The sequence below is a fragment of the Calonectris borealis genome, chromosome 26 (assembly GCF_964195595.1).
Source record: "Calonectris borealis chromosome 26, bCalBor7.hap1.2, whole genome shotgun sequence".
NCBI classification, from domain to species: Eukaryota; Metazoa; Chordata; class Aves; order Procellariiformes; family Procellariidae; genus Calonectris; species Calonectris borealis.
Genome location: NC_134337.1, coordinates 3,959,589 through 3,981,088, shown reverse-complemented (window position 1 = coordinate 3,981,088; position 21,500 = coordinate 3,959,589). Strand labels below are relative to the sequence as shown.

The window sequence follows — 21,500 nt, the reverse complement described above, 5'->3', positions numbered from 1 at the left end:
ATGAAGAGTTGGCACTTGACTGCTGGAAAAAACACACCACTGTGTGAAGGAGAATAATTACGTCCTATCTCCAGCCTCAGGCTTGTTCAAACACCCTCAGCTTGAATGGTAGCACACCTCAGCTGGGAGAGGAGCCCAAGCAGCCCATGGGAGGCTCTGGGGAGCTGGTTATACGACTGGTTTTATGCAGAAGGTGTTCAAACATAAAGCCCTGACTGACAGGAGCCGGGACTGCGGCCTCCGGGAAACTCGAAGTGTAAAGGCCAAGCAGTGAGCTTTTCCTCTGTCTGGAGGATACCCTGTCCAGGTCAACCCCTCCACCCAGGTCCCAGCATCACCCTTTTCCCAACACCGTCACCACGGCAGAAGATGGAGCCATGATTTCTATGGTGTCACGGCCACGCAGCACAGCCGAGCTGCCTCACAGGATGCTGCGCCCGTTACTCCGTTCATATGTAGGTGAAAAATACACTTTTTTTCCCCCCCCCTTTAAGTTATTGTGAAGGTATCACTTCTGCAGGGAAGGCGTAATCAAAACAAGGACCTACTACAGGTGAGACAGCTCTAAGCCAGCCCCGCTCCACGCTGCTCTGCAGAGCTGAGCCCACAGCGTTCCACGGGGCAAACAAGGCTGGTCCTTACCTGCGCGTGCCATCTGCTTCCTCGCTTGGTTCCGCTGCGTGCTTTTACTACTCAGCTGTTTTATGAATGGGGTAGGAAACGTTTGAGATTAGATTTCCTTCAATAATTTCTGTTTAACTGGGTATTTTCCAACTAACACATAGGCGGAGCACACGAAAGACAGATTACAGGTTATAGAAAGCTTCCAGAGAAAGCCTACACTAAAAGTCATTCCTGACCCCGCGTATGTACGCGCAGATCCCATACTCCTTCCCCCCAGACTCCTCACAGCATCCCCTTCGCCAGCGTGGCCTGGTTTCCCACTTGGCCTGTTAATATTTCCCTGCGCATCCCCGAAGGATTTGCAGAGAAGCAAGAGCAGAAGGAAGAAAAGGTGAAGAGAGCACAAATCCCTCCCTTAGCACCTTGCTGTGCACTGCAGGCTGCGTGCCACACGGTTTAGTGGACTTAGATAGGAGGGGAAAAAGGAAAAAAAAAAAAAAAAATCACGAAAATGTGCTCTTTTCTTCTCTGCTGCAGTTACAGCTGCGGCTCCTGGAAGGCAGGGTGCTGCTGGAGCCCTCGGGCCCACGCCTGCAGGTACGAGGAGACGCAGCGATGCTGCGGAGGTTCTGGAGCACATCCTGCACTCTGCAGTCAGCCGGGCAAGCAGGGCACCCTCCAGCCCCAGGCACTGGCAAAGAGGAGGACGCAGCGAGGCCCGGGGGACGGTGCTGCTCGGTCCTGGGCACTACCCAGTGCGCTGAGCATGCCTTCCCCGCCGTAATTCATCACACACAACCCATACGGCAGCGAACATCCTCTGCCTACTGCAGCATTGCTTCAAGGACCAAAAAAAGCTGCTTAAAAACAGAATTATTTTTATAACTGAATGAACAACGATCTGGTTCCCCTAAAAAAAAAAAAAAGCAAGCAGAAAAAGCAAACCCAAGTAGTTCATAGGTGACTGCAGCAGCCGTTTGACTTGGCCTCCTGCCTTGCCACCCTGCACCACACCCAGTCTCCGTGCAGGGATCACGGTGGTAGGATGACTTCCATTACAGCAATCCCTCAAGTTATTTGCCTGCTCAGGAGATAGTATTAGAAGGTGTGATGGTATTGTCCTGTACTGGCAAACTTTGACAGGTTGCAACCCTAAAGACAAACAGATTCTTTCAAGCAAAAAAAAAAAAATTGTAAATGAAAAGTTGGGCAGAGAGGAGGGGAGGCAATCCTAACCTACCCAAACAGATCGGTCTTAAAAACACCCGTGAGCACCAAGAGCTCAAGGGTGCATTCTTTTCAAGGGACAAAATAAATACCCGTAGGCACTGGTAGCAGGATGTCTGTTCCCAGTAAGGCTTTCAGTCAAGCTTAAACAGCACATGAAAGCTCCAGGCATTTATTCAAATGTTAAAAAGCAAACCCAGCGCACACAAATTGAGGCTTCTTGCAAGGATTAGTAACAAAGTCACATGTAAGCAGAAGAACGGCTTCAGCTAAGCTGCTCCACAATATAGTTTATATAGGCAAACGTTTCGGCTGGGTGCCCTGAGTGGTAAAGCCTTGCTTGGGAAATAGGATCAGCCTGAGATGACCATGCAAGTGCCCGCCAAAGCAGCGACCTTCACATGCCCCCGTTCTGATATACAGGAGCACTAGATGGTCCCTTAGTGACAGTAAGAAAAGAAAAAACACCAGACTTCCTTCCTTCAAACTTCCTTCATTCAAAATTCTTCTCCTGCCTCGCCAAGAGACTCATGGAACAGCAGGTCTGATCTGTTGCCGTTTGAAGTCTGAGGCATCACCGCACGCTGCACCAAGGCTCCGAGTAAAGTGCCAGGATGTAAATAAGCCACGCAAGGAGCATTTAAGGACCCGGCTGTGACTGCAGCATTGCTTTGTGCTGGGGACCCCCATATGAAGATCACCAAAACCAGATTTCCACTCCTCACATCTGCTCCAGGACCTCTCAGTGCCGCCTCCCCTCCTGCTTCAGTCCCGATTACAGCTGGAAGGCGCCGGCAGCACGGTGCTGAGCTGGCGCTTACCTCCATCCCCCAGCCGGGGCACCGGCACGGTGCTGAGCCCCAGCCATCCCCTCACACGCACCGGCCGAGGACTGGTGCAGGCAGGAGCCACAGCATTATTGTGGAGAAGTTACCCGACCTTACAACCAGCGACATCCACCGCCGACATCGGTGAATAGGTATAACCGCATGCAGTAAGTCTGAACCGGCACCGTGCAGCCCCGGTGGGAATCTGCCTCCAGAAACGGGTGCTGCGGTGAGCCCCCTCCCTTCTTCACTCTCCTGCCCCATCGCCTTTTACACACAAAAAAATCTCCATGGGCCTCTCAGCCATCCTTGTACCCATCCGCCTAGACTGCAAAGGTTGGTTGATACACTCAATATGCACTGCATTTGTTGGGTTTTGTTTGTTTTTTAAGTGATTTGGGGTGAAGACAGGGCTAGAACTGGGTTTAAGGACACTGTGCCTTAGTGTCTGGAAACACCCTGGAGATAGAAGCAAGCTGGGTACATTTAACTAGAAGATGACAGATTCGGAAGTTTTTGCAGCTTCAATAAAACTCTCAACAGCTACAGAACATTTTTTTTTTCTGTGTTAATTTAATCATACAAATATTCATTTATACATCAAGGAAAAAGCTTCCTTTATTTTTACCCCCAATGTGCTATCGTAGGACTTCTCCCAGACTCAATGAGGCAACACACCATCCTGTTCTACACATGCACTCCCCCCGGAGAGAATAGACAGGCTGCAGAACCACCCACGCACTCACACACAAAAAAAATTAAACACACAACAGAAACCCAGACATGGGACAGCGTGCATTTCCTAACCCTGCAGACTCCAGCTGCTCTCGTGCCCACATGCTCTCTGACCAGACGGCTTTGCCCCTCGGTGGGGGAGCTGCATCTTCCAAACCTTGGAGGGGTCTGAATCCAATGCTCCTGAGATGTGAGCAGCAAGATTCCAGCTTCCCTCACCCCCTCGATGTGGCATTGCCAGTTTTGGGGTAGCCCTTGGAATATCACGCTCCGGTTTGCCTAGGCTGAGAGAGGGTGCCTGGGTTGCCGTTGCTCAACTCGTATTAGCGACAGGACACATCCTTACTGGCTCATGTTGACACAAGGATCCATTTAGAGACCATCGGAGATGTTCCGCATTATCTTTTTTCTTTTGGAGGGGTGGGGGGGCAAGGAAGATGTCTCTTCCCCTCCTTCTCAGGACTTCAAGACAGATGGGTGTTAATCAGACTGGAGCAGGGTGCAGCCTGTCACTGCATCCTCCCGTACCAGTGGGTACCAGCCCCATCCCTCCCCCAGTCAGGAACACCAGCCTCACTGGGGTAACAGCCTCTTTACTTGTTCACCAGTCTCGACCCAGTAAGGATTTCCTCCCATTTCTAACAGGCCTGAGTTCTACATGCGTAACTCACCTGGACTGGGTTATCCGAGCCACCGCACGCGCTTCAGGCTCACCAAAATACTTGGCATTCAGCACTTTTGAAAAACCAGGCCCTTTGTTTCATGTATCTGATGTTAAAACTCCGCGAGTTTGAATGCATCAGCCCTACGGAAACCAATACAATCACAGTGCCCTGAAGCCACCTGGAAAGAGCTTTGCTGAATACATCTCAAATCCCCCTATTTAAACCTGGAAACCTGACAGCAGAGAGCAATTTGAGGGCTGGCCGCACCACTAAGCTCCAAGGAACCAGAGGAGATAAAACCACATTTGGCCTCAGTGAAACAGTTTTTACTCGAGGAAAAACCCAGAGGTAGAGCAACCACTAATTTAAACATTCTTCCAGTGTCACAGCCAGGGCTACCTCCCCAACCCTCAAAGCATCCAGAGCTCTGTGCGATCGTTTGCAGAGAGATGGTTCCTGCAGACAAGAGCGCTCGCGCTCAGCTACCTGGGGAAGAGCAGTGTTGTGAGCAGCAAGAGGTTGCAGATTTCAGCAGCAACTCGGATCTGGCTCTGCCTTTCTTCACACCCTGGAGTAAGTGACCCTTGTCACAAGGACACCACGGACTGAAAACACTCAAGAGGAGAGAGAATTCAAGTCTGTGCAGATCAAGTATGCCTTCTGAGTGGGAAAGCACACGACTACTTGGGGTGCATGCAAGTTGGTTTTTTTTGTTTGTTTTTTTTTTTTTTTTTCTTCAAGAAAAGGAAAAATTCAGTCTTAGGAGGAGCACAGGAATACAAATGCGGCAGCCATTACAGCATATGTGGCTGGGAGCAGAAGAAAGCCAGCATGGGAGTATCCGAGATCAAGGGTCTCCGAGATGCCTCAGCTGACACAAGGCAAAGGTTGCAGCACCAGCTATAACATACAGACTCAGATCTTAATTTTTTCCCCCCTTCCACTACACAGTTGATAAAAGGAGCTAATTAAGATAAGGAATCACCTTGTCACTTGGACAAACAGCAGTCTCCAGTGTTTTAGACGCCTTCAGAAGGGAAGCAGCAGTATTGCAAGAGGTGTGATGGTCTGGTATGTGTTCATGCCTTCAGAGCTTGTCACACAAGCCACCTGCTCTGAAAGGAGGGAGCGAAGAAAGAATCCACTTGCCCACAGCACACTACAGTGATGCCAGTCACTCCCTAGACTGAATGCTAAGAGGAGACAACTAATCCAAGGCAAAATGATTAGACAAAGGACAAGAACCAGACATTACAGCTGCACTGAGCAGCACAGCACCACCTTCCACGGGTTCTCTCTGGATCTTAACCCTCACCCAGCTCCAGCAAGCTGCCGAGACAGACCCAGGTGCTCACCAAACTGCAAGTGCAAATGGCTAGCAGTCCAAATCCTGCAGTGCCTCTTTCATGAAGATAATTTCTTACATTATACTTGTTTCTCCCAGCAAACAGATTTTTGAAGGGAGACTTCACATAACAGTGACCTTTAACAACCAAACCTCTGAAATACAAACAAAATCTATCGCCCAATTCTTCCTCTGTTGGATACAAGGAACTTCCACTGTCCTCCACAAGATCCATCTGTATGCACTAAGATAAAACAGTCCTTGGTAGCTGCAATGAAAATGAATCCCCCATTCAAAATCAACTAAGAAAACACAACTAGTCAAGAGCAATCGGTGTAAAGCCACACACCATGCAGCAAGCCTGCGCTTTGCTCCAACAAGGAGAACAAGGGTCTTCACCAGAAAGATTTGGAAGAAGGTAGTGGGAGCTTTGCATATTACTGCATCTTTGGCAGATGGCTGTTCCAGCCTTGTTCACGTTTCTGACTAAGACTGTGTCCCCTCACCTCGCGCCTCTTCAGCGCTTTAGAAATCCCCCACAGCACTTGAGGCCATCCTCCCTCCCCTCACACTGGACTTCCCAATCCATAACTGGAGGAAAATACATTGGAGGAACAGCAGAGCAACCTGAATCTTTAGAGGAGCGATTCCTCCTCTAATACCAAGCCCTGGAGAGCCCATTTAGAAGGTAGGAGCCTCAACGAAGCTACAAGCCAGGAAAATAAAGGCGAATGAATACAAGGCGACAGAGTGGAATCCAGCTGATGATGCTAACTCATGCTCTGCATTCAAAAACACAAACAATTAGCCTCTATGCTAATACTTTATCACAGGAGAAATGAATGCAAACTTATACTCTATAAGAGAGAGATGGGAGATTCAAAATTAAAAGGCCATGACTTTTGGAAAGCTTTGCATCTACTACCAAGTGAACTACAGCTACAGAAAAAGAGTTTCCTCTTGGCACAAGACCGATACACTTGCTTGGTTGCTCTAGGCACAGCTACTGTACATCAAGAGTTAACAAAAAGGTATTTTAAAATGCTAACCACATAGGACAGCTCTGGAACTTGAATAAATCTGTTTCTTATTAATATGGGTGTGTATTTGTGTGTACTTCATGTACAAGGGGAAGGGAAATGAGCCCTCCATTTTATCCTAGAAGTCCCAGAGTCTCTCTCTCCAACTTTGATACTGAGACCTGGTCTTCAGCATGGTTTCCAATGACATGCAGGACAACTAACAGCAACACCCAAACCAAAAGGAAAAAAAAAAAAAGATTAAAAAGTTGGTAACTAAAACCAGCAGATGATATTAAAAATGCAGAGCTGGGTGCAGACCCAACCTGTCATTAAAAAATGTCCGACAAAAAGAAGTCACTGCACAAACCCCAGAAGATGCTAAGCAAATTCCCATTCGGTAGCAAGCAAAACATGACAGTTCCATAAAAATGCACGCTGTCCCTTATTTAAAAAAATATGAACAAGAAACAAACAGAAATTAAACATTTGCTCAAACTACAATCACTCTGTAGGCAAAATATTTTTTTTTTAAAGATGGCTTTTTCATTTTCATTTTTTAAACTTTTTAAGCTACCTAATTATGTGTGAGAATGATTTCTAAAAAAAACCCATGGTGTTGGTATATTTTCTTTCTCATAGCATTTAACAACACTCCTGAAATCCAGCATTCACGCATGCGTACTTAGATTTTGTATTTTTCTCTGGAAACAACTAGTCATAGTTAGTGGGCTTTTGTTTTTTCTTCTTTATCCAGAACACGGAGGCAGAGAAGGGGGGGTCCACGTTGTGTCTGTCTGGCACATGAATCCCCCTCCCTTCCCTCAAAAGTCAGTTGTTAAATTCTCCTCGTCGATACCCGTTTTGTGTTTTTGTGTTTTAAGACTGTCCGAAGGGATAAGGACCGTGGAAACCCTGAAAGAAAGTTGGAGACATAATCAATTTCAATAGGCAAGAAATAAAATTGATCAGTGTACGCCTACAAATGCTGACCATCCCATCCCAGTACTTCTAGCCCTTTACCCACCAATATGACCTTTGCTGTCCAGCCTTATGAAACACACTTAAAATGCACATTTTGGTGTTTGTAGCTGGTTTCCCCAGAGATGTCAGATGCCATTACTTACCTCTTTCAGGTGCTATTTAGGCCAGGTAATAGCCAGGTGTTACTGGGCCACAAAGTAACTTGTGGTTATTTTCTACACCAGAGCAGAAATCCCCTACAGACACTACAATACCTGCGAGGCCAAGCAACTGCAGTTTCACAAGTCTATTCTAAAGATTACAGCAAACAGTTAAGTAAGAGGCTGTAACTGGTAGAAGAGTGTTTAAGAAAAAAACAGGATTTGGAAATCCACGCTTCTACAACTGCTGCTTTTGCTCTCTCAAGATAACAATATACATTTTCCTCATGTGAAAAATCAACCCCAGCATTTAACCAAAAAATCAAAATGCTTACTACAGAACCCATTTTCCCTCGACATCCTGAAGCGAGTCATCTAAATGACAGATCTAGTAACAGGCCTCAGATTAACAGGAACTCCTTTCTGTAATTTCTATTGTTCAAATCAACTACCCAGGGCTTCATCAGGAAGCAAAAGAAAGCAACCAACAGGCAGGCAAGAGATCTCTCAAGTCACAGGGATATGAAGTTTGTCATAACGGTGAAGATACAAACCACACACAAAATCCTCCTGTAAAATCCAGACACATACTCGGGTCAGAAGTGAGACAAGGGAAAAAAGCTCATTATATTTCATTGTCAAAGTTGGAAGACCATTACGCAAATGCTTTTTTTGATATAGTCCAGCTTCTTTCCAGCATGCTGATGAGTAAGACAGCCGAGACCCCAATTAGCACAAAGCCATTCTTGGTCTTTAAGCGAAGCTCTGACTTCAGTTTTCACCATTTTGCCTTTAACAGGGCAAATCTCAAAGGAAACACCGTTTCCTGCATGTTCTCCTACAACTCTATAACAACCTCGCTGCGTGAGCCACGGAGCCATGAAGCAATGAGTCTTTAACGTGACTCCTATAAAGCACCAACTTCATTAGCTTAAGCCCGGTTGCAAAAATCCAAGTTCAAGAGCTCTGTTGTATATTTATGTTCTAAAGGAAGTGCTGTAAGAAGCCTATAATCTTGCTACAGCTGGTGAGAAAAAGTTCATTATTTAGGATATATCAGGTGGCAAAACACAAGACAATGGTAAAACAAAGCATCTATCAGCAGCTCTCAAAATTCAACCAAGAGAGGAGGATTAGCAGACAATTAAACAGGACATCTCATGAACTGCGTGAGAAGTATGGAAGACTGGAAACTTGGAAATTGCTGTTTGCAGACAGAAATACAGGCAAGTGATGGAAAACCAAACGCGCTCCTACCCTAGGAATACGCTGCACTCCGCATTTGTAAAGCAAGCTTTTCAAAAGATAACACCCAGCAGATTCCAGCACAACAGTTCACCTCAGAAAGGAGAAGCTCCCATCAAAATCAAGAGACTGAGATATTCAACTTTTCCAAAAAATACAGTCACTGAAACAGGGGGAAGGGGGAGAGCAGAAGAGAAACATTAAAATAATGTGAATAGGTGCACAAAAAAACCCCAAAGGACACAGAAGGAGAACAATGTTATAAGCAGGATCGTAAGCAGTCTCACCTCAAAGGGATTAAGCTATTGTACTTATCACTGCTCTACAGAAGAAAAACAGGACTTGTCGCCGATTACCTGTACAGACCCACTTGCCAGAATTTGCTTCACCTTTTAGTTACCTGCACATAAGGCTTTGTTTGCAGATACTGACTGGGAAGCACTCACAAGCCTCATGAGTGCTTTAAACATCAACTGCTCCCAGCTGCCTGCTCCCTCTGCCGGGGGCTACCGCCTGCGCAGCAGAGCCAGCGCTGTGCCGTTTATGTATTTTACAGTTTATGTCACAGGCAAAACCTTGTTGATTTAATTTGTTCACGCCGTAAGCCAAGACATTTGCATCACCCCATGACATAAAAGAATTAACACAGTTCATCAGTACGCAGTCCAGAGTCCTCAGCTTAAGTCAGACGTGAGAACAGTTCATTAGTCTTTTTGTATGCAGAGAGAGACCCTGTGAAGGGGCTATTAACCTTTTTTTCAGGGAAACCCTCTGAATCTTCAGATACTGTTTTCTGTAGTATCTAATTTAAAGCTGCACAATTATGCTAATCACATGTTAATTAAAACCAGAATTTAGCTCACCTTCAGAGTGTCAGATTACTAAGTATATACAGCTTTGTACCACTCACTACACTGCACTTAACAGGCTGACATCTCTAGATGGGCCTCACTCACGAGCAATTCCAAGAACAGTCCCAGAATCTGTGATCAAGGTTAGCTTCTCCTGATGCAATGAATTTCACCACGAAGAAAAAGCCCAAAGTCTTTGCTGTTGGGATTGCCACTCTTCACTGCATTTCACTTACCCGTGAGATTTATTAGTGTACACGAGAACTTACAAAATTAAAAAACCCACTTGTTTCTTTTCTTTAAGATCGAGCGTAGACTTGGTTTAACATCAGACCCTTAGCAAGAAACTGTTACTCCTCTTTGTGAAATGAGAATACTTTCTTTCTTCCTCAGTAAGATGCAAGCTCTCTGCAGAGCAATTGTTTCTCATTACATTTATTCAACCTGCACAGTGTAATAGTGTCTTGATACCTGAAAACTTCAGTTACTGCTGCAACACAAATACCAAACTCCATTATTCTTGAAAATGTCATATAATTATCCCTTGTATGCAATGTTTTACATCATAAACATGCAAAAATAATTCTGCATACAATTGCAGTTTTTCTGAGTTATTTCAGCTGAAGAATTATTCACACTATTTTTAGTGAATTCCCTTCTATTCTCAAAATGAGATCATGTCTTTATGAAAAGCTCAGCTGCAGCTTTGCAAATTTACTTTCAATTCTTCCAATATCTTCCACAGAAGTAATTGCTAACTTGCTAGTGAAAGCATACTTGCTATTCATACAGATAAATATGTGCGAAGAGAGGACCATGTTTTTTCAAGAAAAGACTCTATGTGAAAATTGTTGGTATAAATTATCATTTGACTTGTGTATCTAGAACAGAATTGAGATGTTTTGGAAAGTTAAAGGCCTTTGTAAGTACTGAGCTCTTTAAATGAAGGCACCTGTGCTAGAAATAAAATGAAGATTAAGTTCATCTTTCATAAAACATCACAACACAGGCTTTCAAATAGCTATCTTTATTTCACCTTTGTGACTGAGTCAATAGAAGGTACACTTCAAGAGAGACAGGAGTTTCTGATGCACAGCTGCAAAGCAATACAGGAGTCTCCCAGTGTACACTGACAGTAGCATCAGACAACGCTACAAGTCCCCGTTTCCTCGTCACCTCCTGGGCCGCCCCTAGTCAGTGCTTCTCCAAACTACGCAGAGTTCTCTTGACTAACTTAGGTAAACTGAACACAAACAGAAGAACAAAGTATTGAGCACTTTTTTATTCCATGCATGCTGTGCAAACATGGCGTGGCAGTTAAGACCACCAGGAAGTGAAGAACCTTCCCGCAGCGCAGCCACTCGTAGGGCTGGTTTAGATGCACATAGCTGATGAAGTACATGAGGGCTCAGGTACATGATTAAGTTACCATGCAACAACTTAGCTCTTGTAACTTAATCAATGGCGTGCTTTTAGTCTACAGAGATAAAAGAACAGGGAAACTCTGTTGGCCTGCAATGGAGCAAAGTTAAGCTAAAATCAGATTATCTCACATTTCGCACAGTCCGAAAGCACACGGACTGTTAGTTTTCATGGATGAGCTAACATGCAGCATCCAAACACATTAGTCTTTCACCAGATAAGCAAACCAGCTCATGCAACATCAGTTTAGCCTGCAGATGCTATGCAGCAGTGTGGCTGTCAAAGAGTAGCTATAGTAGTTGAGTCCAACGTTCTCCCAGTTTGTTCTAAATGAATTTAACCATGTGGTAACTAGCCCAGTTTGAAGCCCACATATCAGGATGGAAGGAGCTTCTCTTCTACATGGATGCAAACATTTCTGGGGCATCTTCCTTACCCACAAATATAGTTGGGTACCCAAATAGTTTCGTACCCAAATAGTTTCCAGTGAAAAAATTTCTGTCTAAATTTTAGAGATGTACTCCAAAAATACGCAAATTGGAGTGCCCTGGTTTGGAAGAAGCACGCATCTAGAAGCAGCAACTTTTAAACTCAGAGAGGGGAAGCCAGTTAAAGGCTCTAGGGATAGAGAGAGGTTTGGTTTCCCCTTACATACAGAAAGCTGTCAAGTAGCATGGATCAGAGTTCAGCTCCACAAAGAACGAAGTAAGATGGGGAGCGTAAATACAGCAGGAAAAAAAGGTGTTAAGATTTTAATTTTGTGAACTCCAAATATGCTTATATTTCATTGGGCTTTTAAGAGTAGCATGAGTAATGAACAGAACACATTAATACCAGACAAGCTGTAGAACGTCCTTTGCTATGGCGGTGACTATGCAAATTGTTCTGTATGGGCAAATCTTTGCAGAATCAGAACTTTGACATGCAGTTTTCTGCATTACACAGAGAGCAGCAATTCCTCAATTCATACGGGCAACAGATTCAGAGAGATATATATATTTTTTATACATAGATGACAAGTACAATCTGAATGTCAGTATATGGCTATCCACTTCAGATCTTTTTAGACATTTAAACCTGTACGTTTCTTTCCTTAGTTAAGAAATTTAACTCTAATTCCCCAGGCACTATAAGACTGCATCTTGCGCTTTTAATGTAAAAGACTGTCACAAGAGAGCAGCAATGACCTCGACAGTGTTGCTATGAGACAGGAGCGAGTAAATAGAAGGAAGCTATATTAGCTTCATCTCTCTCTCGAGAATACAGAGAGAAAGCGATTGCCAAAAAGAGGAGAATAAAGTACCCATGCATGGGTATATCTGGACTCCAATACAGCTCATCCCTATCCTGAGATAAGCATCCTATCCTGCACTTAAGCCCATCTTCAATTCTAAGAACATGCAAAAACTCCACTTGGAATAGATATAACAACAACATGCTTAAAGCAATGCCCTGAACACAGACCCTGATCTACAACCTTCCAGCAGTTTATTTGATAAGATGAGCAGGGTTGACCCAGGGAAGGCATACACTATAGCAGGAATAAAGATCACAATCAGTTTGTTTCAATCATATCACAGGTTTCATCTTATCCGCTTATCGGGAATTCAGCATCTTGTTTTGTTTGTTTTGGTTTTTTTCCTAGGAAAGTTTGTTTCACTGAGCAGAACATCCAAACCATGTACTCTATGCTGCTGTATAAAAGCATTTTTAATGTCTCCACATGCGAAACATTGATATATTTGTCTAATCCAGCAGCAGATGGCACATCAGTGTCACTGAGATCCTGACTCCAATGGGGAATTTTAAGAGGACAAGTCACACCTGCTCAGTTGCACCAGAGGGAGAACTAATACAAAGTCTGACAACTTCTAGTATGTTTTACAGCTGCAGATGCCAGAAACTGCTAGTTTTATCTCAAAGATTTCATGGTCTCATGCAACTGCATGACTGGGGTTCTCCACGATCTCTTGGCAGAGAGGAAGCCTCCACAGTGATCTGGGAAATATTTACGGGCTTATACTACTTATAAATACAGGATATAGGCCCTTCTGAACACCTTAACTAGACTTTACCCATCCCCTTTGCTGTATCTCACCAAATGGTGTGTCAAACGTGACTAGGGATTCACTCCATTCTCCAGGTACATGAAAGCAGACAAAAATATTAGAGGTCCTGCTCAAGATATAATCCAGGAATCCTAACGTGCAACTACATAACCAACCCACAGTACTCTCTTGTCTGCTCCTAGAACTTGAAATAAAGCCTTTCACATCAATATTCAACCGCAAGACAGCAGCTCCAAATGTAGTAGTTTTCTTTCCATCTCTCAAGCAGCAGAGTACAGGTCAAGTCCCCAGGGAAGTGGGGAAGATGGGCCAGATATAGCTTTTCCTAACAGGCACTGGAACACTATCTGCTGATCAGGTGGTTTAATACTTCTGACATCACCTCCAATAAGCCCTTTTCTGCTTAAGCAGTATCCCCAGCTGGGAATACTGCTTACACATTACCCCTTTTTAGAAAAAAACATAAATACCTTCTTTTCCAGATTGCAAGAAGGTGGCATGCAATAGGACTAGACCTAAAGCAGGGAAGGTGAGCATGTTCACCCGCAATTTTAAACGAGAGCAAGTATCTCGGATGTCAAACCTACTCAAACTTGTTCAGTACAGAAACAGTATTGTACCAATATGAATATTAAGTCTGTGGCAGAATGCCTCCTGCCCTGGACAGGAAAGGCAAGGCTGGAACAAGACTCTGATCTTCAGACCTACCTTAATAACGGCCTCCAAAGGAAAAGCTAACTTGTTTTATTATGTCACAAATAGAAACACTGTAGTAGAGACAAAAAACCCTCAAAAATCCATGAACGTTTACATACCCCACCCCATCTCCAAAAAGGAACAAAAATTATCCCTTCCGAAGCAAGCAAGAAACAAAATTTCTGCTTTTATCTCAGATAATCCACCTCAAATCCACCCAAGAATATTCTGTAAATACAAAAAGAAACAAAAAACCCAAAACAAAACAACAACAACAAAAAAAAGGAGAAAGGCCACCTACCCTACATCTGAGGTTAGATTAAAATGGCCCACATCTCATAAGAGTACTGATGATGAACTTTGGGTTACTAGCTAAACTAGCTTACTTAAATTTAGTGAAATCCTCTCTGGTAGTGCTTCACTCTCCTTTTTGGCTTTTCTTTGCGACAGTATAGCTGACCTTTGCTATGTGCTCTGCACCTCCAATAGGTATTGGTTTCTTACACCTACGTTCTTAGAAAAGACAAAACATCTACTCCTCAGCCAAGAGAGTCTGTTGGTACACTTTACCTCCTGGTGCCCACACCGCTCTCCTCTCACCAGGAAGGGTAAGGATATATATCACAGGGAGAGACCTAGTGAAAACTGAAGGCCACATTACTGCCAAAACCCCACATCCAGAATTTCTACATAGGAACTTTCTCAGAAGTGCATGTATTAGCAGTTCCACATCTGTTCACCTGCAAGTGCAAATCAACTATGAAGCGATTGCCAAGCTCTGCACTCAGAAAATAGGCAAGGGGAAAAAAAGCCACCTCCAGCTTAACGCTGACCACCAAAAGTGGAGGAATTGAGTTTTGCTGCCTAAATTAAACCTAGTATTTTAGCTATGAAAGGCTTAGGCAAGTCCACTATCTCACCAAAGCTGTACTTAGTAACTGATTTTTATTTTTCATCAACTGATACACAGAGCTGATACCAGTCTTTGCTGGGATACGCACAACAGACAGCCGCAGAGCAGTACCCCCCACCTGAAGCACCTGAGATAAAGTTTATGCAGAGAAGCTGTATCAGTATATAGACAGCCTCTGCAGTCAGACAACGGCCTGTCTCTTCAGGGAACACCGCTACCCACCAAGCAGCCACCGAAGGGCAGTGACTTTCGGTCACTGCTAAATCAGGTTGTACTTGAACTGATAGGTGAAAGGCTTTATTTTTTAATCATTTCCTAAGCCATCCATTTCACTTTTAGTGAGCGAGAATCTTGAAGCAGGAGCCAATACAGCTTATAGCAATTTATGTTTGGGGTGCAAAACACAAAAAGGGTGATTGGTAGTCTGTCAAACAGTTAATCCCGCGCATGCCATCAGTAAAAAAAAATGCATAGCCCTGGTGCAAAGTAGGTCACTAAAATATGATCCACTGGTAGAGGACAGGCAGTTCATCCAGTTAGGAACTAAAGTGCTGTAGGTGAACTAACATTAGGGCTTTATTAAGTCATTCAGCAACCAAGTGTTATTGTCCTACACAGCCTGCTTAAAGTACAGTAAAGCATTTTTAAAGGATTTTAAAAATCAAACTAGTTTGACATACGACAGTACACACCTACACATACTGGCTGCATTAACAGGTGGATTCTGAATTGTAAATAATCCTGCAATTCATTTTTCACACACAAGCAAATAAAAACAGTCAAAATATCACTCAGACTCATATAGCATCCACCAAGCAAGCTTTTGAGAGAGATTTTAAGTAAAGATAATTTAAAAGTCACCTACAATTATAAACAAGACAAGGACACAGACAGGAATAGTCCTTTGATTGACTGTTCCTGACAGGTAGCTTCTGGGATCAAAATGTTGAGCTCTGTAGTCTCCCCACACCAGCTAAAAAGAAGTTATCTGGTTAATCTTAGGTTTTCAGGGTGTGGTTATTTTTTCCTCTTTTCAAAATTATGTAAAACTCAGGAGCACATCTAGAGAGATATTTTGACTTATTTGCACACGCAACTGGAGCAGGCTCCAGCCACTAATAGTTACAGCACCCAGACAAGATTATATAAATTTTAAGAAGGACTTGAAGCAAAACAAAAAGGTGGATCTGGTAGAGTCTATCAGAGGCAAAAATATTTTAATATAACATGAGGAGTTGGCAGAGTCAGACAGTCAAATTCAAAACCTTCCTTAGCAGGTCTGGCAGAAGCAGAAGGGAAGGGCTTTGCAGTTTGTAACGAAGAACTATTACATACATCACAGTCTCATCACCTACCCATTCTCCTGTTCTCCCAGGGCACCTACCTTACTGTACGTCACTACCGACAAGTTGTTCGAGTGACTGCTGGGGGAGAGATTTACAGAGTTTTGTGACAGTCCATTCTGATCTTGTTCAATTTGGTCAGGAGCAGGCCCCCATGTGTTTTTGCTGATTGTGCCTAGCTCGGAACCCCCAGGGTCTTTTAGGTTGTTTTCATCTGGTTGCCTGTTCTTCTGTGGAGAGGCGAATGGGTTAAAGTTTCCTTCTACCTTGCGATGCGGTTGCGTGTTGAACTCTGTTTCAAAGGATGACAGCTGCTGTGTTACACCTAGAAGTCCTCCAACTTCCACGCTGAGGATCACCCAGATGACATCTGTGGAAAGACAGACATTCGGGTTGTCACTAAATGGAGTTTTTGAAGAAGGGGGCAGAAAGAGAAAAACAGAACATGAATTCCATCCTTTACAACGCCAAGAAAAAAGACTGATTGTTTAAAATACATTTTTATGAAGCATCAGAAGTACTAGTTAAACACTAATTTAGTGTCCAATCTTCTAAGAAAACCAGGCAAGTTTTACTCCTACTGAACTTACATGAACCAGTGAGAACATATAAAAACCAAACTGACATGACAACTTGAAGCTCCATACTTCAGATTACCAATAGGATGCACTGAAAAAGGAAAACCTTAAGTGACTTTATCCATGGCTACGCAGCAAGACTGAAGTGAGGGTCAGCAGATAACACTGCCAATCTTCTACTCTGATGGTAAAGAAAAGGCAAGGTTTTTTGTTTAGCTTTGAAAGGCTTGACTATTAAAGCAACAAAAGGGTGACTTAAAAGGTAATTAAGTTTATGACAATTCACTGCAAAGTATCTCCATTCCAGTTCCAAAACACTCACAGTAGGTGGATAAGACACCCAGGCTTGGTAGACTATTACACGAATTCGCAAACTACTGGTTAGAATAAGAAACATATTTACAGTTCTTACCTAATGCATGTCTGTCTCTTGTCCATAGATAAGATTGTTATTTTACTTACCATTTCATTTACACTTCATGCAAACATTATGGCCTATTTACATGAACACATTTCTTGGTACGTATCCAAGTTCAGTTTTATTGCTTCTTTTTTTACCTCTCCATTAAATGAGCTCCAGTTTTGTTCTGCTGCACGGAGAGGGAAAATTAAAGAGAACAGCAGCAATACCTTATCTCATCTCAGCAGATCTAATAACAGCACCTCATGTCACATGTAATTGTTTCCAGGCTTTCTGCAGTCAAGTGTTAACCTACAAGGGGCTCTTTCGTGCTGCCACTGGTGGCCTGGGGGAGGAAACAGCAGGTACTTTTGCTGTTCGGTTGTACCACCATCGCTTCTCAAGCAGCATTAATTCATGGAAGCTCTCCTTCCAGTCCCTCCCCCGGTTTAACAGGGCTGGGCTCATTAGTTTGCATTTTACAACCCAATTAAAGACAATGGGATTTTACCTTACAAAAATAGGACTTGCTTAAGGACCCCCAGCACCCTGCCAGGGCTGTAACCCCCTCATAAATACCACTGAGGCTCCACAACAGCCCAGGCCACCGCGCACACCCGGAGCCCGCTGACCCCTCCCGCGGCCGGGCCGCGCCGCCCGCGGCGGAGCGGCACCACGGCGCCCCCTGCTGCCCGCCCGCGGCGCCGCGCACGCCCGGCCGGGCCGCTCGCCCCGGAGGCCCCGGTGCTATCAAATCCGTGCCGGCATGAAAAACCACCGGGCCACAGCCCCGGCCGCTTGCCAGGCCCTCGCACAGCTGTTGGGCCTAACTCCGGGGGATAACTAGCATAGAAGCCATTAATTACATGGCAGGGGAAGGGCATCTTTGACTCGAAGCTCAGTAGCCACAGGGATTTTAATTTGTAGATCGTTTTCTTTCAAAATGTGCGATTTCAGGAAGTTTAGTAAGATCTTAAACTGTCAGCAGCTGGGAAAACCTCGGCTTTATAAACACGCAGGCCTGTGGCAGGCAATGCAAACTGAACAGGCCTTTCAACCTGCACGGAAGAATTTATGCCCTTTCTTCAGGGACAAGTTACATCCACTTTTGACGCCAGAGTCATACGTTTGCTGACAATTCTGCCAAAAACCCTGTACTTCTGAGCAGAGCTATTTTTGACTCCGAGTGCTAACATCTCTCACTCAAACCCATGTAACTTGGGATACTCCCAACTGCTAAAACAGACACAAAGATGTTCTCAGTATAAACTAAAGCTGGCTAAAAATGACTGAAAGACTCCAAATGAATGAAGATGTTGGTGGCTCAGACTGAGGCACCAGGCGAAATATCAAAAAGTGGTTTTTAAACACAGAAAAATGGTTCACAGTAGATGCACCAAGTTACACTATTAAAACCTGGGCCTTAACTGAACTTCTCAGATGAGGTTTGCACCATTTAAATACATTTTATGCCCATATGTAGTTCACGATGTTCAGCACTGGAAAACTGGGAAAGAATCCTGACAAGGATCGGCTGGGAAAGAGTCTCCAGGAGAACTGTGCAAGTCCCTTTGTTTTTCAGAGCTTTCTGTAATCTGCAATTTGTTCCAGTGTTTAGAAAACAGTTCTGCACTGACCAAGACAACAAAGCAGCTCACTTGATGTTTTCTCTATTCTATTTTCTATATTTAGTCTCAGAGCTGGCAGACCTCTACCTTCACCATTCAGTTATCAGGAGAGCATCTGCAAGGGGCCAGGAGTGTCCATTTTGTCTGCGGTAGGAATAGCACAAAGAAGATCCTGAAGTGCCGGAAAAGGGATCACTCACCTCCGTAATAGAGTCCCGTGGCAGTACACATTCGCCACTGTCCCTGATACATTCCTGCTGTGCTGGGGCTGCACATCTGAACGCTGACGTCTGCAATCTCCTGGGGCTCCAGGGACCTGACCATCACCATGTTTACATGGCCAAACTGGTCTCCCCCGACATACTTCAGACAAACGCCCGGGGGCCACGCCTCTGTCCCTGGGATTAAACAGAAGAAAGAATTACTGACAGTGCACCAGGAAAAGCTTTGTGGCTGTTTGTGTAAGACTGGATGAAACATGCTTATTAAAACAGTCGTGCAATTGTTGAACAGTCAAAGGAATACCAAGATACACACAACACAGCCAGCAATGGATGCTTGAGAAGAATACAGTTTTCAGACAAGGCTTAACTGGTCCATTTAGAGACCAGCAGGACAATTTATATTTCTATTTGAATAATCTCTAGGTCTTCTTTACACAGAAAAATTCTCAGTGTCACAGTGTAACAGCTGCAAAAAAATCAACATGCACATATATTTTACCAATGCTAGAGACGAAGATGAGGTCAGACTTAGGTGGTTCCCTTCCCCATTTATTTCTGCCTCCCTACATATAACTCCTGAGCCTTGCAACATCAAAATACGTGTTATTAATACAAAGTGCTGGAAACATTTTCTTTCAGGGATTCATTCTTTAAGCCTGTCAGCAGTCTCAGGAGGAACTAATAGTTTGAACTACAATTGAAGAGCTAGTACTATTTTCTAAATGGGTTTATTTCCCTTCTTGCACCAGCCCTTCTCTCAGCCTTGTGCAAAGGTGGAAAGGATTGTGAACATATGATTTATTTGTGGAGATCAATGTTTAGACTGCAGATACTGGGACTGACAGTGTGACCTGGCAATCTGTAGAGATACAGAGAACAGTTACTGCAGACAAGCACAGCCATCTCCGCCAAAGATAACAAGTACTGGGGCAGACAAAAAGAAAAGTGCTTCTGAGGCTCGTGGAAAAGCAGTTTAGCAGAATTTTCTTTTGCTTCTTCCCCAGTAATGTGACATGAGTAAGCCAATGACTTTGAGCATACCTTCTGCTTGGTTGAGGTAGATGGAAACAGCTAAGGAAAGCCTGAACCACCAAGAAGCTTGGAACCACTCTCTGTCTAGTCTGAGATGAGAACAGTGGATGCTGATCTGACCTTAGGTTACCCCAAAGACCATCCTTTGCAACAGCCTGCCTGCTAATTTAATCCCTGTGGATACTTCAGTGAAGACATGGCAGAGGCTGGTTTTCCAGTCAGGTCCTCATTTGTGGAATTCACAATCTAGCCGGGAAAGCATGATGTGAACAAGTAATGTGGGATACTCGGAGTGGGAGATATATCACTACAGTTGGAAACAGTGCTGAGATAGGGAGGTCTTTGAAAGAGGAGCCGAGTGACTAGCTGACCTCAGACTATGGCGTGTGGGAGTTGAGTACGAAGTCTCATCTGAAAAGGTTGGCAGTCCAGCAACATGGTTCAGTTTAAATAATTTATGTGATTTTTATCTGTTTTAATGGCTTTAGGCTTGCAAGGTGCCTAGAATGCTGCAACTGATAAGCCCCATAAAATGAAATGATGATTATGTCATTCTATTTCAGTACACTCATCTCTCAGGAGATGATAAATTGTAGTAAATGTCCTGCAAAGCCAGCAGCAGCTGGGGTTAGAGTGGGAAGAGGAAATAAGTCTGTTAAATCCTGCTGCTCTTTCAGCAATGGTTCTACTATACAAACTGGTCTTTTGGCAGACAAGCCAAGCGCTGTCTTGGAAGGTAGAAGCACGGTATTAGTTTTTAATAACACATATGAAAACCTGACTGAACCCAGCTTACTGTTTGCATGCTGAAAATTGACAATCTCTCAGAGCTCTGCTTGTCACTCGTCAAGACAGTAAACGCTTCGGTGACACATGCCTCAGGTATTTCATGTTCTAGAACTGAAGTCATTTAATCAAGGGTTCCTGTAGAGCTGTTAAAAAACTTGGCTTTGCTTCAGTTATCTACCTAACAAGCAGATATTATCTGGAAACACTATAGTCCTTTGATATTATACCTTCATTAAACCATAAAATGGTTTTAAATGCTACTGTCCTCCTTAAATTGCACAGTCATAACACAGTATGTGAAGTTGCATTTAACTTAAACATGCCTCAACAGCATGGTTTTAACAAGATCTGGCCTCCAGCACCACTGTTAGAGTACAGATGTACTTTTTAAGAAGTCAGCTTTAACCCACACAGAAGCCAAAACAAATGTTGGCCTTGCCAGAACTCGTAAGTCAAGATTAACTCCCTTTCCTCATTTTAGAAGACCCATGAATTTCAGAAGGTCAAACATTCCAAGAACAATGAAACACTGCTTGAACTAGGATGTTAATGAACTAGGATGTTAAATTAAGGCTGAATTTGCATGCAGGAAAGAGTACATCAGAGGAACAAGAGAGGAAGGAGTCAGAAAGGAGCAAGATAGGGATGTACACATAACACACACAAATTAAATTACTAATAGTGGAGAAACAAGATCTGTCAAACTCTCTACATTTGTAAGAATTGTATTTGAGACACAGTTAT

General features: G+C 43.8%; 1 protein-coding gene across 1 annotated transcript in view; it reads right to left on the bottom strand.

The window, feature by feature from the left end:
- Positions 1–3,231: 3,231 nt before the first annotated feature.
- ILRUN (inflammation and lipid regulator with UBA-like and NBR1-like domains) overlaps positions 3,232–21,500 on the bottom strand; it is a 34,685-nt gene continuing 16,416 nt past the window's right edge. Inside the window, exons 3-5 of the mRNA XM_075174482.1 lie at positions 18,912–19,109; positions 16,147–16,475; positions 3,232–7,357 (exon numbers count right to left, since the gene is read on the bottom strand). Of these exons, the coding sequence (XP_075030583.1) occupies positions 7,322–7,357; positions 16,147–16,475; positions 18,912–19,109 (563 nt within the window). The 3' untranslated portion in view covers positions 3,232–7,321. The remainder of the gene's footprint in view (positions 7,358–16,146; positions 16,476–18,911; positions 19,110–21,500) is intronic.